Raw genomic sequence first — 15,233 nt, 5'->3', positions numbered from 1 at the left:
AACGTTTTCATTCAATTGAAATTTCTACATGCAGAGCTTAATGTCAGTGCTCATTGATGAGGAATAATGTAACCTGACATTGCTAATCTAGCTCAAATGACTGAGACCCTCAACCCTACATCTCCAGTTGCAAATACTCGAAATGTAATTTGCCCTCAATCGTACATCTTTGTAAGCTCCTGGCAAAGTCTTTAAGCAGTAAAGTTTAACGTTAAATGTAGTTCAGGTTAGGATAAGCTGAATTGACCACATTAAGTATTAAAAGGTAGTAAAATCACCAACTAATCATCGACATGCTTATGCTCATGTATCGATTGGTCACCCTGCAGAAACCCGATAGTTCTCGTTGTTGTTGTTGGACGACTAAATCTGCACGCCTGGTCGTCTTCGTGTTCTTGCCTCTCACCTTCAGCTCAAAATCATGGCCAGTGCTGCCATGGCATCGTCCTGTCCCTCGGATTTCCTGGCCCACCTCCAAGGCGGGGCCTTGAGCTCGCCACCCACCAGCCCGCCGTCCAATGTCGACCACGCTCTCCTGCCCTCGTTTGGACTGCACCCTTTGGAACAGGCCTGGTGTCTGTGGTTCTACAAGGAGGATCGGAACGCTAATTTTCAGGAAAACCTTCGCTACATCACCAATTTTCAGCACGTGGAGGGATTCTGGAGTCTGTTCAATCATTTGGAAACGCCCTCCAACCTGCCCATCAACACCGATTATAGCCTATTCAAGGTAAATCACGAGAGCTTCTGGTTCCAGAGAAGAGGTGCCCGGTTATATCATTAATTTGTTTCTGGTTTCTTTTCAAAGGAGGATATTCAACCCATGTGGGAAGATGAGTTAAATCGTCATGGAGGCCGTTGGATCTTCGTGTTGAAACGCCATGCCAATCACCGAGCGCTCTTGGATCAGTTGTGGATGGATTTCGTCTTGGCTCTGATCGGCGAACAGGATTGCTTGGGCACGCTGGGTCGACTCATCAACGGGGCGGTGGTGTCCATTCGGGCCAAGGTGTATCGCATTGCCCTCTGGATTGGCGATGCCTCAGCCGAGGATGCCATCCTCAGGATTGGACACTTTATGAAAAGCATTTTGAGTGCAGGCGGGCCGCACAAGTTGAGTTTCGAGGTGCATGCGGATGCTCGGAAGAAGAAGTCGAGCGATGCACCCAGGAACTTGTATGTCATTTGATTTTTATTGGGATGGAATTAAAGGGGCGATGAAACCCTGATCCAAGAAATTTGTTATGTTTCATGAATAAATCGCTTTCCATTTTCTAAGAATAACTGTTCGAGGACCGACTGTTGTTGGTCAGGTAAGCTAGGCTTTGTATTTTCGAAGAAGATGGGATAGAAACGCACATAACGAGATGATATTGCCGGATGATGATGATGATGATGATGATGATGATGATGGAGAGGGAGAGTGAAGGACACTATGGACGAGCGATCTCCTACCACCGACCCCCACGATGAAAATGAGCACGGGGTGGGCGGGTACCTCGGAAGCCTCCTCTACCACGCATGGGTACAGGAGCATAGGGTCTAAAGTCGTTATTGGTTTTCCCTTCTAACGGGAACCGATTAGGGTTGCCTTGATCAAAGAAGGGAGGCGGTCGAGGACCCGAACCGGGGGGATGGAATCGGGGCGGAGGTGGACCCGTGGGTTGAGCCCCAGGCGCCTGATGATTCCACGGACCACCCTCCTTGCCTCCCGCTGCCGAGTCAAAGGTTACGCCCGCCAGGGATTTGAGACGATCTTGCAATGACGGACGTGCACCCGAAGGGACGGCAGGAGGCGGTGGGGCGGAACCGTTTTGACCACCGTTCATGTTTTGTAAGCCTGAGGGCGGATGATGAACTCGATGTGGTGGCGGTCCGGGTGGGGGTTGACTGTAAGCGTGGGTCTCGGCCATAACAGGGGGTGGTTTGGTCATGGGTGGTGGTGGGGCGTGGGAGGGTGGCCCTACATGCAGGGCACCACCATTTGTGCCCGATTCTTCTCGGGTTAAACTGATCAAATTGACCTCTTTCTTGGCGGCCATGCGAGCCAAAGCCACGTTGTTGTAATGAGCCTCTTCAGGGGGAGATTCGTCTCGAGCTTCCAACTGCCAATCGGGAATGGGTTCCATCTCCATATCAGACGGCCCCATGGGATCGTGGCCACCGTAACCGGCCCAAAAGTTCTCCCCAGGAGTCCCAGCACTCATACGAGGGGGTGCAGGTGGAGCGTGATGTCGAGGCGGATCGGACAAGGCCGCAGTAGGTTTAGTGGTGAGTTTGCTCCCACCCGTGAACTTGTCCACATCCACAGCCTCACCTGAGGCCAGCTTCGTGAGGAATTCGGAAATGCTGTAATCATTCGAAGAGGACGACTTGGAGGCTCGGCGAGATCCCATGGAGGCGTTTGAACTGGAGGCGGTAGAGGGTGCCAGGGGAACTGCTGAAGGCAATGTCGTGGTTGACGACGACGGCAGGGAGAAGGAGGCGTTCGTGTCCATGTGACCACTCGTGCCCTGGAGCAAAGTAAGTCATCAATGGGTTGAGAAAGGCACAATTCAGTCGTGCGAAGAGTTGAGGGTTGAAGGTTAAGGTTAGTCGCTCACCTGGATGTTGTTTCGAAACGAATCGAGCCGCGAATTGAGGTCCCCTCCGACCGGTCCGGCACTACCCAAGGAATGGCGCAATGACGGTGGAGGCGGGGCTGGGGGTCCGCCTTGATCTTGATAGTGTGATTCGGCTGCATGGCTGCCCTCAGCGGGCTCGTTGATAGCGATGTGCGAGGGCGGTTCGTCGTCGTCCGGCAATTCTAATTCCATTTCATCGGCTTGGGGTGAAGGGGCATCGTAGTCGGGACTGGGAATGGGACTAATGCTGGTCAAGTTTTGATTCTTTTCCAAATCCACCAACTTCTCCGTCACCAACTTGGTTCTGACATTTTCCAAGCGTTTGCCAAAATTAGTGTAAGCCTATTTACAAAGAGAAAGGAGGGATCATATTCCATTCCAGTCCAAAATGGGTCCATACCGTGGATTCACTTACCGTGGCGACGATGTCAGCCTCACCCAAGAGGCTCTCGTAATATTTCTTGCCCTGCTGAAGAAGCTCCACTACTTGTCTTCGTTTGCCGATCTCACGATCTAAGGCCTTGATATACTGTTCCATGCGTTTCCGGCCATCTTCAAAGTCATTAATGAAGTCATTGCCGTGTTGTCGATCTTTGAGGCGTTCCCGAAGCGGTTCAATGTCAATGATATTGACCTCTGACTCTTGGAGCGTCTTCAATTTGTAGTCCGTGTCATCCTCCAAGGCCTTCATAATTTTCAATTGCGTACACAATTGAGTGGGCTGCAAATAATACGGCATGGATTAACTCTCTTAATCCACAATGTTGGCCTCATGGCCTAAAAATAACGGTTCACGTGAATTCCGTGATACATTGGGTTCAGCTCTGATGGGCGGTAGTTCAAAAAAACCGGCCTACCCTCCATTGGCTTAAAATAGTTGGAATCATTGGGCCCTCTTTCTACTTGCGTCAACCAACTTTTGCAACCTACTTTTCATCAGCCTGTAATTTTTAGTGTCAGTTCAAACAAAGTTAGATCGAGCACCCCACATGCAAAACTAGAATCTAAAAAGACCATTGTCTGAACCACCTGATTGATTCTGGGTCAGGCTGATCAAGGGTTTCAAATCAAAGGTAGGACTGACCTGAAAATTGTCCACGATATCTTGGTCGGCCTCGCTCTTGGCCCCGCCTTCGTCGTGGTCGTGGCCGGCCATGATGGCCAGCAACTCGTTCATAAAGGCCAGATCATAGATCTCGCGCTCCCGCCAAATGCCCAAGACGCGAATGACGCGCTCGGCGATCTTGGCTTCGCGCACGTGCGGCAACGATTCCCGGATGACCGGGCCAAACTTGGCCAGCATCTCGCTCACATTCCGCTTTTTGGCGTGTTGAACCACATCATTGACCAAGTAGAACAACGGCAGCCGTTGCTCCACCTTGACCTTCTGGATGACCTTAAGCCAACAACGGGCGATTTTGTAGGCGGATTTGCGGTTCCGGAGGCACCACGCACTCAAGCCTTGAATGGATTCTTGCGTATCTTTCAGATGGACCAATTCGCGCAAGAACCGAGCCTCTTCGAATTTCTCGGAGCGTTTCCCATCGGAAGGACCCGTGGCGCCCCCCGAGTTGGGCGAGAGAGTGGCCGCCATCCTCAATGATCAAGCCGCACGGCCGCCACAGTCACAGGGACACACGCGCTCAGTCAGTGGCTGAAGGCCAAAACCAAGAACACCAAAGATGCCACAATAATAATAAGGATAATGTCGTCGAGTCAACAGAGTCGCCCCAAAGTCACACACAACACTAATTCCAGCTTGACCCATCTAACATGTACAGGAAAGCGCAAAATGGGGACAGCCGGGTAATAGAGTGACCAAATCAGCCAATATCGAGCAATGGCATCCGTCAATGAATGACCAAGATACTTTACTTCGGTATTATTGGTCTAATGATGGGTATAATGGTGCGATAGGGAAGCAAAATCAGTATGAAAAGGAGGATAACAGTCCAATCTTGGACTGTTTCTGGAGACACTAAGCACCCTACTCATCACGCTCATGGTGGCTCATTTCCCACCTCACCCCGGCCATGTACCCTGACCTTCACATAGCCATTGACATTGTTTAGTTGGCTTACACTCTGGTTAAGATATTGAATTGTCATGCATCTTCCCCAATCCATTTCATCCAATGCGTTCATTATTCGTAGACAAGCATAGCAGCCATGTTGGAAAGAAAGGCCGTATTTGGCCACGCTAGCTACCGGAATGTTGGGCCAATGGAGCCAAGCCACCGCCTGCCCATGAAGCCTTCTTCATCAGCTGGAAATCAGGCCAGCCATCCTGTCGGTAGTCACACGACCCGATGGGTCAGACCCTAAAATCAGGCTCGCACAAAACGAGTTGTATTTCTGGACCAATGTATTTTCATAATAGCTTAACTCAAAATGGACTAAAAGATAGATAAAAGCACCAGAGCCATCATCTATACTGAGTAAAAGTGGTACCCCCCCCTAGACGCAGCTTAATCTGGCATCATAAAGAATTTATTGGCGAGCCTGATATTGGGTTGTGCTCTCTGATTGGTCCTCAGGACTTTATCAAGGCTGGCTGGTCTTCTCTGATTGGCTTAATTGGTAAACACAACATGTGTCTTTCTGTTTTGTTTTGATGCTTGAGGTGCGCGGACAAAAGAGAATACTCCGCGGACCTGTGAAGGGTGCATGCATCCAGGAATCCAGGAATCCAGGAGGTGGAAATCATTAGATCGAGTTGAGATGCCCCCAAAAATGGTATGACGCGCTTAACCATGGCCCATGCGACACTCGACCAGCATTGGCAACAACTCTGTGTCATTCGATCGGAGCTGAAGAATTTGAGGTGAATCGAGGTGTTGAGACAGGGAGGGAGTTCTGACCTCGGAATCTGGGCGGCGATAAAATACGAAACTGTCCTCACGACCTCTGGACGTGTTAGATTGGTTGGTCGAGAGTGCTTTGCACACCCTGGAGCATGGATAACTCATCGTGTTCGACTCCGATTTGATTCAAAAGTTCTTCTTATCCTAAGAACTCCATTAGATTACAAAATAAGCGGCGGTGTGTGTATTCTGATTTACAGGTCCAATCTTCACGGTTTGAGGCAAAAACACCTTCAAGACGTTCAAAAGATTCGAGCATCCCTGGCCCAGTTGCATGCTGAGTCGGCCCAGCCCGTGGCCCCATTGGCCCCGGATGCGGCTGACCCGCCCCCATGGGACTGGCGGCCTATTGGCACCATACACTCTTGTTTCCAAAGCAAAAATGGCACGCCTCGCCAATCCGGACTCAGTCCCACGGCCGTGGGCACGCTCATCCTCCATGGACCCGAATTGAACGGGGGCATTCATAACCTCCACTACGCTTTGCAAGGCTTGTCCGGCTTCTCGCACGTGTGGCTGCTTTTTGTCTTCCATCGGAACAACGGGCCCAAACAGTTTGTCAAAACCAAGGTGTGTCCACCTCGGCTCAAAGAACGGGTCGGCCTGTTCTCCACTCGCAGCCCGCATCGACCCAATCCGATTGGTTTGACCCTGGCTAAAATCGAGGCTGTTTTCGACGATCGGGTCGAACTCTCGGGCATCGATTTGATTCAAGACACTCCCGTATTAGATATCAAGCCCTACATTCCGGACTACGACTCACCGTGGAAGGCTGAGTCCCATGGGGACACAAAAGTGCGCACACCCAAGTGGATTAATAACCCCAATGACGATTTGAGCGTGATTTTCAGTCCGACAGCGGCTCAGCAATTGGCCAATTTGGAGGGTGATTTGGATCTTCGGAAGTTGAAGGGTCCCGGTGATTTGAATCAGGCCATTGTGGAGGTCTTACGGGCTGACCCGCGATCAGTTTACCGGCAGGAACGGTGTCAGGATCAAATTTATCACATGACGGTGGATCATGGGGTCCATGTGAGTGCCTGGTTCGATCAAGACAATCGAGAGGTCATGGTGTTAAAGGTGAAGAAAACTGTAACTGATGGTCAGTGCCAAGAATGAATTATTCATAATTCTTCTCATCCTCGATTTGTGTTCATGAAAATCAAAAAATCTGGCCCACTTTGTTGGCAATTTTTACAAAAATGATGGCCCATTCCGTAAGATAAAATTGTTCCTTTTCGGTGAGTGAAGAAGTAAGATCCGTCCGTGTATGTAAATGTTTTTATTCTGTGGCAACTACTCGTACTTTTTTTGAGCGGTAGGTGGATTAACGTAGAGGCCTTGATCCAAGGTCAAATGGTAAAAGGTGATCAATTACTATTACAATAATAATAATGATTTTATATAAAGTATATAAGGAACCGCAGGTATGAGCAGTCGTGAATTACCTAGCAGATGGTTAGTTCGATTTGTTGAGAGTTGGTCATGAATTCCAGGGTGCTGCTTTCTTTGAAGTCTGATCGTCGATCCCCAAGAAACGAGAGAGTCAGCAGCAAGTACGAATGGTGAACTTAAAACTTGGCAATGATCATGGTGATGATGACTGAACACAACCGGACATCGAAACGAAGGATAGGTGATACAAACAGACAGATATTTGGAAGATATCGCAAAATCACAGTTCCGGGTGGTGGTGATGAGGATGATGATGAGAATCGATCGGTCAGAAGTACATGACCTGATCTTCGTTGTAGTCGATCTTCTGGCCCGAGGACACTTTAGGAAGGGTGTTATTGCTCGTCGTGCCACTCCCCGAATTACTCGAGGTGGTTCGAGGGGGAGGATTCATTTGAGCCGGAGAGCTTCCCGTACGCTGGTGGGAGATTTCAATTGGAGGTCCTCCTCCACCTGGATCTTGGCTAGATGGGGGACTTGGCACGGAAGTGAGCTTTTGGTAGCCAGGTTTGGGACTGGTTCTGCGTTCCGATGAATTACTGGATGATGAACCCAGGTTCTTCTCACTCAGTTTGAAAGGCAAGATTTGTTGCACACCACCCTCAACAATCGGTTTGGCGATATTGCCCATGGATGTGCTCAGAAGAGAGGAACTGGCCAAAGAATTTTGCTGGAAGACAAAAAAGAAAAGGAAACTCGCAAATGGAAATTACTTCCCAAATGTGGATAACAAGATTTGAAACCCCTGGTATTTGAACTTTTGAACAGTGGAAGGGTTTTTCTTAACACTATATGAGTTCATGGACTGGTTTGCTCACCTTGCCCAAATTTGCGACGGAGGACATCTTTTTGGTACCCTTCTCCTTAGAAGAGCCTCCTTGAACCGAGAGTTTGGAACTCAGTTTGACCGGGATTTGTTGTTTGATTTCGGATTTGTCGCCCTTTCCTTCATGAGCGAGGTTCGAATGGCCGCCAATCAGATCCTTCTTGGTGAGGCTTCCACCCGATCCCACTGAATTGGCCACCAGCGACGGATTCGATACGGCCGCATTCAGGTGCACCATGGAGTTCCCCGTGGATCGAAACGAGGCCGACGAGGCACTATTCATTCTGGGGAAAGTGTTTTCGGCCGAAGACACCTCCGAGTAGAACAACACATCGGCTTGATGGTGGCTAGATTGGTTGGGCGGTGGTTCGGTTTTGAGGACGGACATATTTGGACCCATGATCTCGATGCCTTGCCCTTTGAGCAGGTCAAGTTTGCGGTAGAGCTGATCACGTTGCTCCTTGACATCCTTCAGCCCACGATCAATTTCGGCCTAAGATTGAAAAGTGAAGGTCAGCTTGTGGTCCAATTTGTTCCTTAATTTGGGCAAAACATTTGAAAAGACCAGGTAAACATATTACTAATGTCTTGGTAAAGACAGGCTAACCTGAGTTTTTGCCATTTGCTTCTTTTTCGATTCCATTTCCATCTCCATGGCTTCCTTTTCCTTCTGCCATGCACGTTTCTCATGAACCATTCGATCTTGAAGATTTCTGAGCTCCTCCAATTGTTGATTATGTTTATAGCGACCACCCATCACGGATGATCGATCTCGGATCTCGGATATTTCGGCTTTCATGCTTAAAAGTAGGAAAAATAAGGCGATTATGCAATTAAAAACGAACCAGCATTATGAACAATTTGAAATTACAGAACTCGATAGTCTGATCCTGTCATGGGCTTAAAGAAGTAGCCCCTTCTCCTCTTACCTCTCTAGGCTGGTAAAATGTTCGGAGACCATGCACATCAAACTATTCAGATAGTGCGTGATTTGGACAGCAGCCTCTTGTTGCTCGGCTTCCAGATTCAACAAGGGAGGAACAGAGGGCAAGCCACGCCATGGATTGGCTTCGTCCGGCTTGGAAGACCTCAGGGACTCCTGACTTTGAGCCGGGAGCGATTCAGGAGGTTGCTGGATCAAACCCATCGGGAGCGTTGGCTGTTGTTGATCAAATCCTCCGAAGGTCTCTGCCCGTTTGGGAAGAGTAGGCGAGGCATAGGTCACACTATGCTTTTCACCCGCCGAGCTGACACTCCGAGAGAGATTTGAACCCGACGAGTACAACGAGCTAGCTAGACGACTCGCCTCTTGAACAGCGTTGAGCAGATCTTCCTTGGTGCAATGCGAATCCTTTTCGCGTACCAAGCTTAAATAATCCGGAGGGCTGTCCTTGAACGGGTTAGGGGTGCCCAAGACGACGAGCATATCACCCATGACCCGCATTTTGTCCTCGAGCAGACGTGCGAGCTCAATATCTTTACCACGAAGTTCAGCCGTCAGATGACGCATCCTCATGTACTTGGCCTCGACATTACGCCTCGCTTCTAGGACATTGGAGCTCTAAAATTGGAGGAGGTTGCGATAAGATATTGCTGGTGGCACAGAAGACCATCATTTACTTACTACGCCTCCCTCGGAATCCGACCCATACGAGCAAGCATCCACTGCCTCGCGAATACCAGTGATCCAGTCATCTCTGGTGGGTGGTTGTTGAATCTCCAGCTCGAACATTTCCGGATCGCGCTCAGACGTTGAGATCAAATACAACGCCTTTGTACTTGGACCGGTCTTCTCGCGTGCGATCAAGGTGTGAACGGGAATAACCCCGGGCTTGAAATTAATATAATAGGTTGGTTGTTTTTTTGGTGCGGATGTCAAAATGTTGATTGATTCATGGTTACCTTTCCCTCGGGTGTGGTGAAGTGATATTTCTGACTGTTCTCTTGGAGAAAAAAGAGGATATCTGAAAGCACGACCACGGTCACCGAAAGGCTTCGACCACGGCCTTGATGAAGCACAGCTAGTCCTTCGAACATGAGCTTCCTCGATTCAGAGAGGATATCAGACTTCTTGAATTTCTTGCCTTGATAGAGCACCCACGATTTGGCATCAATCCCTTTATAGATCTCGAGGAATCGCTGCTCTCGCTCTTTTTCGGCCACTTTCGCATTCACGTCTTTGAGAATGTCCTGAATGAAACAGGGCGTGGTTGTCAAGACATAAAGGCAGTTATCATAAACCAATATACCTATCATACAGACTACAGGGCTTTAGTCGTTCCTGAATAAAAGGAATCCCGGAACGGATTACAGTTCAAATTACCTTGGCCAAGCTGAGTCACTCATTACAAACCATCTTTCGTAAAAGAAAAAATGGCGGTACTCGTTAGTTATTTTTCCTCCGAACTATGACCAGTACTTTAAGACTTTAAGATTCTATCATGGTCATACTTCAACCTATACAGCAAATGAAATGGGGATTTTTTGCCAAAATATGCAAAATATGAGGCAAATATTTGCACAAAGACCGAAAACCGAAAGGAGTTGCACCTTTAAGTAGAATGGAAGAAGATTCACTTTGGCTATAAATGTTTGCAAACGATTGCAATTACACTGAAGGCCACAATGGAAGAGCAACATCAAAATTGTCGAACTTTTAAAGCTTCCCCGGATTAATCTGTGCGCACACAAGTTACGGAAATGTAAAAAGTAACATGCTCAAGCTAAAGGACGATTGACTGTCAAAAAAATCTTTTGGTTTAATTGTATATTCAATTGAAGAGACTGAATCTATAGCGGTAGGTACGCTATAAAGCAATACAACTGCAAGATTCTAAGCCAAACACTCCCTCTTTATCGCTAAGAGCCAAGCACCAAATTTTATTCTGACCATTCCCAAACATTATGCCAAAATATTTTTTGGCATAATGCTAATTAATGTAATGTTTCTGCTTTTGGCAATTTCTGGAAAGACTGCCCCCAAAAAGCTTCAAGGGTCCATAAGTCACAAAGAGAGTTTTGGAAGTCAAGAAAAGGAAGGAATTTTTTGCTTTCATTTCTATACTCCTACCTTGATAGGGTGTACTTACCCTGACAAATAAACTAGCATCGCGGAGCTTTTGTTGTTCTTGGGGAAGATCCCGGGCTGTTTTGATGAGAGGTTCGATGAGGAGAGGGTATTTGGTGATCCGTGTGGTCACAAATAGAATGCACTCGGGGATGCCTTTCTTCTTCAGTAAGGGGTTGTTGGCACAATGGCGAATAAATTGTTGGAATCGACGATCACTTTTGTAAATGTCCTTATATAAGGACACAGCATCACTATGTTGGCTACAAAATGTGCCATAAGCCTCTTTCCAAAGTTTTGAGGATTCCCCGGCGAATTGCTCCAAGAGCAAGTCGGCCACACTTTCTACCACTGGTTGAGCATTTTGTCGTATTCGAAGTTGCTCCAAGAACTTAAAGTGGATCTCAATTAGCTCTTCAATGCACGGAAAGATCCGATCCACAATCTCGGGAGGTATGTTCAGGTATTTGTACATCCCTTCCACAAATATCTGATGATGAGAGAACGCACAATGATCTGAATAGGCTAAAGAGGGGTGATGATGCTACTAATGAAATGCAAATCCTACCTTTTGGATAACCTTCAGTACTTGACAATGGTTGCTTTCGGTGACGATTAGCTCATAGATGTGTTCTTGCCGCTTGATTTGGGTCGGAGTGAGACCTTGAAGGTCTTGGGATTTCCAGGCTTGCTGCCATGATTCGGCTTCTTCATCCTGAATCCTGAGAAAGGGATCTGTTTCCAAATTCCGAATAGCAGCGGGTCCACCTTCGGAAAATTCCTCTCCAGGCACATATTCACCCTCAATAAGTCTGGAAGCGAAAAGGAAGGCAAGAAATCAGAAACCCTTACAAGTTGTCAACCTTGGAATTCCGCCCGAGTACATACCCAGTGGTGTCTTCTTGGACTCCATAATCATCGCGGTCCTCGTGATTTACCTTACTGAAATCAAAGGATAGAAATGAATATTGGACGGCAAAATAAGACAAACAAACAAAAACATTGGCGGCCAGAGGCAACACTAAATTAAGCAGTATGTTTCATTCTAGCGCCATGCGTAGACTTAAAAAATAATCCATGCTAGAATCAGAGATGAATTGAGTCACTCTGTCATTTAAAACATCAAAATGAAATCTGGAAAAAGAAAGAAATGAGAAAGAAAAATTGTCGTCCTGGATGCTCATTGGGACAAAAAAAATATCCCCGGATTGGCCATAATGACCTTGCAAGTTCGAACATTAAGTAAGGCCTGCCACTTACATCACGCCTAGTTTTCGGCCCACCCGGCTCCAATTGTTCCAATTGGACGACGGGCTTGGTTTTCGAGTGGTCGCGACAAGATTAGGAGACCAGCTTCAAAGCACATTCAGAGGAAAAGGCGGACATTAGTTCACTGTATGTACAAAGTACAAAGACTGACATTGGCTTAACATGGCCATAAACCACCATAGGTTTGATCATTGACCCACGGAAAAAATCGGACTCTATGAAGACGATTCATTTTTTTTATCTTTCAAGCTCTGTAAATACGCTTTCATAACGATATGCTACTTTTTTAATGCCACCAACACCTCAGAAGCAAATCCTTCAGATGGGTGGGAAGACAAAAATAAATGTTTTTCGCATTAGACATAAAACTATTACTTCCTTTCCCTGCATGGTAGACAACTATTGCACCACAACCAACCAACATTAATAAATAGCCGCATCCTTCTAATGGACAAGTTTGTCAAACCAACACAACCACATGATTTTGATCGGCTATATACGATAATGCCAGTTAAGTCAAGCGGTTTTTTTAGTCTAGGACGGACAGGAAGTGATGGGCTCTAAATTCATAAGTCCAACCATTAAATCAAATAAAACGAGTAGTCTCACCTCATTTCACCCCTGGCATGATAGAAATTGCCCGCATAATGATTGTGCGACGAGGGCTTCCGTAAACTGGACATGCTGTAACTATGTTGAGGCACCCGGGTCTGCAATGGTTTCGTGGACAAACTTATAGCCGACGGAGCCTTGGCTAGGCTCTTCAAGTGGCCATCAGGTTGGGTTTGGAGGGAGGCGGATGCAGATTTTGATTTGTCTTTCTTCTTACGGAAGAAGATGCTTGACCGTTCCTTCTTCCGACGCCGCTTCCGTTGGTCGTCGTCTTCTAGATTGGGCCTGGAAGTGAATGAAGACCTTGTTCAAACCTAGAAAGCACGAAGGTTTGGGAAATGGTCTTACACATCCTGCAAGAACTCGGCCAAGGAAATCTGTGGGGAAGGAGCGGGCTGAACTGAGGGGTGAGCAGCTGGAACGGATGGTTCCAGGGGGAAGGGGACTCTATGATGTTGACGTCGCCCCTCGATTTCGGGCAGTAACCCGCTAGGGGGCGGCCCTTGAGGCTCGTCATCACTATCACTATCGCTTCCGCTACGTCGGGTCCATCTAACAAAACGAAGAACCAAATCAAAATGAGAGTGGGAGAGAACACGAAATTAAACAACCAGGTTAGTCTGAGAAAATAAAAAAGCCAGGGCAAACGTCAACACAAGTGCCACAGTTGTTTGTTTAGCATTAGTCAGAGGCATGTGCTTTTAGTCAGGAATGGAAGCCGTCACCTCTATTCAGGTAACGAGATAAGACTCGCCCAAAAGCCCGACACGATCCGCAAACTTGATGCATTGAAGGGGAGGGAGAATCAATAAAGTTATCATTTACGAAAAGAAAAACAAAGTCATCACTTACTCGTGTTCCGAAATCAATTTCTGCAAGAACACATGCGTGGGCTCGGGGTAGTCGCGTCTAAATCATACAAGGGAAAAGAAACTCAACTTAAAGAACCCGGGAAATGAACGCGAACGGCCTGGGGCCCCCAATTGAATGCAGCCCCACGAACTTACCCTTTTCGATGAGCACTTCGACTGTGAGGATGGTCCGTTGCAATGGAGGGCGTGGAGATGGATTTATGCAACCCGGGGAACTGTGAGAAAATATTGGGCGTGTAACGAGTGCCAACCGGTGGTCTGCAAAGAAGACATCCATCGTCATTTCTAATCTCACTCGATTCGGGGGCCTCAGGCAGAGTTTACCTGGGTAACAACTTCTCCGGGGTTCGATGACTGGACGGACCCGATGGCGGGCCACCGTAGTTGGATTCATTACCCAAACTACCTCGGGTAGTGGCCACGGTGGAGGCGGAACGCAGACGGGGTTGCGAGCCGTGGCCGCCGCCCAAACAGCCGTCGACGTAATCGCCCGATGGTTGACCGAACGGATCGTCCGAGTCATTACTGGACGCGGAGTAGCTCCGAGGTCGACCCGGGCGGGTTTTGCCCCGATGCTTGGGGCCTTCGGTGGTGGAACCGGACGACCAGGCCCCCGGCCAGCGTTTCCGGTGCGAGCGCCCGGTGTGACTGGTCGAGGAGGTGGGCGTGGTGGTCGAATAGTAAGGCACCGGATGAGACGGCGACTCGGGCGAGGGCCCGCTGTCGAAACTGCCGGCGGGTACGGCCCCACCGACAACATCGAGCGCGGCCTCATGGTTTAAGGCGGGGCACGAGGTGGACCATCGCTGATGCAGCGACTCGGGGCGTGGAGCGCGGTGCGATCGCGGCGGTCGACTGGGACCCTCCGTGTTGGCTAGTCGCATCCGTTGAATGTTTTCATGAATCTCGGCCAACTGGAGCAGATTGTCGGCCAAAATGTGATGCGGCGGGTCGCCGGACGGGGCGTGGTGGGGTAATACATCGGGAAAGGCGGGTAGGCGGGTGGCTGGGCTGGCCGGCCCCCCACCGCCTCCGCCCAAGTAACTGGTGATGAGGTCCTCATCGCTCTCCTCGCCCGTATCGGGGGCTTCATCTGTCAAAAGAAGGCGGAAAAGAGGCGGGTCAACCCTGGTGTCGGCCATCCCGGGGGCAGGATATCCGCTCGGGGTGGGGACTTACCTGAGGAGAGAATGATGGGCGGGGGTGGGAGCGGGGCTCGGGGAGGCGGGGCCGGGACGGGCTGGGCCAATCGTCCACTCATGGCCGGTCGTGCGGCATGGAGGGGCGAGCCGTCCACCGTTAATATCACACCCACGATGAGAGGGGTCAACCGGGGCAGGGGCCAATTTCAAAGGCCGATGAGTGGCCAGTCACTTCACTCAAATAACAAACCGTGGAAGGAACCCAGGAGGCACGAAAGGGCCAAACCACGGAAAGGCGACAGAACATGGACAGAACGGAGGGAACGGAGGGAACGGAGGGAACCCACAGGGAACCCACAGGATCGCAGGAAAGAAGGAACCTCCAAGGAGGCAGGAGGCAGGCAGGACGGCCGGCCGGCCGCCCACCCACTCACCTTCTCACTCACTCACTCGACCCAACACTCCCTGGTCGCTCCTAGTTGGTCACGAATGAGCACCCACTA

General features: G+C 49.0%; 4 protein-coding genes across 4 annotated transcripts; 2 read left to right on the top strand and 2 right to left on the bottom strand.

The window, feature by feature from the left end:
- Positions 1 to 332: 332 nt before the first annotated feature.
- On the top strand, positions 333 to 1,284 carry LOC131879914 (eukaryotic translation initiation factor 4E-1A-like). The gene is made up of 2 exons (XM_059226406.1): positions 333 to 730; positions 809 to 1,284. The coding sequence occupies exons 1-2, from the start codon at positions 422 to 424 to the stop codon at positions 1,187 to 1,189; spliced, it is 690 nt and encodes a 229-aa protein (XP_059082389.1). The 5' UTR covers positions 333 to 421; the 3' UTR covers positions 1,190 to 1,284.
- On the bottom strand, positions 1,057 to 4,377 carry LOC131879911 (uncharacterized). Its single transcript, XM_059226404.1, has 4 exons — positions 3,709 to 4,377; positions 3,040 to 3,345; positions 2,604 to 2,966; positions 1,057 to 2,513 (listed from the first exon to the last, which is right to left on the bottom strand). The coding sequence occupies exons 1-4, from the start codon at positions 4,216 to 4,218 to the stop codon at positions 1,452 to 1,454; spliced, it is 2,241 nt and encodes a 746-aa protein (XP_059082387.1). The 5' UTR covers positions 4,219 to 4,377; the 3' UTR covers positions 1,057 to 1,451.
- A 699-nt stretch (positions 4,378 to 5,076) lies between these two features.
- LOC131879912 (tRNA (adenine(37)-N6)-methyltransferase-like) lies at positions 5,077 to 6,758 on the top strand. The gene is made up of 2 exons (XM_059226405.1): positions 5,077 to 5,447; positions 5,688 to 6,758. Exons 1-2 carry the CDS (start codon positions 5,362 to 5,364, stop codon positions 6,604 to 6,606), a joined length of 1,005 nt encoding a protein of 334 aa, XP_059082388.1. The 5' UTR covers positions 5,077 to 5,361; the 3' UTR covers positions 6,607 to 6,758.
- LOC131879910 (rho guanine nucleotide exchange factor 28-like) lies at positions 6,751 to 14,961 on the bottom strand (the record flags this gene model as incomplete). The annotated part of the gene is given in 15 exon segments (XM_059226403.1): positions 6,751 to 7,612; positions 7,761 to 8,261; positions 8,376 to 8,568; positions 8,698 to 9,329; positions 9,393 to 9,599; positions 9,671 to 9,958; positions 10,858 to 11,325; positions 11,404 to 11,647; positions 11,724 to 11,777; positions 12,714 to 13,001; positions 13,065 to 13,268; positions 13,569 to 13,625; positions 13,724 to 13,846; positions 13,913 to 14,681; positions 14,768 to 14,961. Coding segments are annotated over 15 exon segments (4,512 nt in total). The 3' UTR covers positions 6,751 to 7,210.
- Positions 14,962 to 15,233: the final 272 nt, after the last annotated feature.

Source organism: Tigriopus californicus, chromosome 4, assembly GCF_007210705.1.
Source record: "Tigriopus californicus strain San Diego chromosome 4, Tcal_SD_v2.1, whole genome shotgun sequence".
NCBI classification, from domain to species: Eukaryota; Metazoa; Arthropoda; class Copepoda; order Harpacticoida; family Harpacticidae; genus Tigriopus; species Tigriopus californicus.
Note: the sequence above shows the minus strand (reverse complement) of the source record. Positions and strands in the feature narration are given on the sequence as shown.

Bases quoted from the DNA above. Each gene is read 5' to 3' on its own strand.
- LOC131879914 (XM_059226406.1), top strand. From the start codon at position 422: ATGGCCAGTGCTGCCATGGCATCGTCCTGTCCCTCGGATTTCCTGGCC. The intron at 731-808 runs GTAAATCACGAG...TTCTTTTCAAAG, and splicing joins CCGATTATAGCCTATTCAAG to GAGGATATTCAACCCATGTG.
- LOC131879911 (XM_059226404.1), bottom strand. From the start codon at position 4,218: ATGGCGGCCACTCTCTCGCCCAACTCGGGGGGCGCCACGGGTCCTTCC. The intron at 2,967-3,039 runs GTAAGTGAATCC...CTTTGTAAATAG, and splicing joins AGGCTGACATCGTCGCCACG to GCTTACACTAATTTTGGCAA. The intron at 2,514-2,603 runs GTGAGCGACTAA...ACTTTGCTCCAG, and splicing joins CGTTTCGAAACAACATCCAG to GGCACGAGTGGTCACATGGA.
- LOC131879912 (XM_059226405.1), top strand. From the start codon at position 5,362: ATGACGCGCTTAACCATGGCCCATGCGACACTCGACCAGCATTGGCAA. The intron at 5,448-5,687 runs GTGAATCGAGGT...TCTGATTTACAG, and splicing joins TCGGAGCTGAAGAATTTGAG to GTCCAATCTTCACGGTTTGA.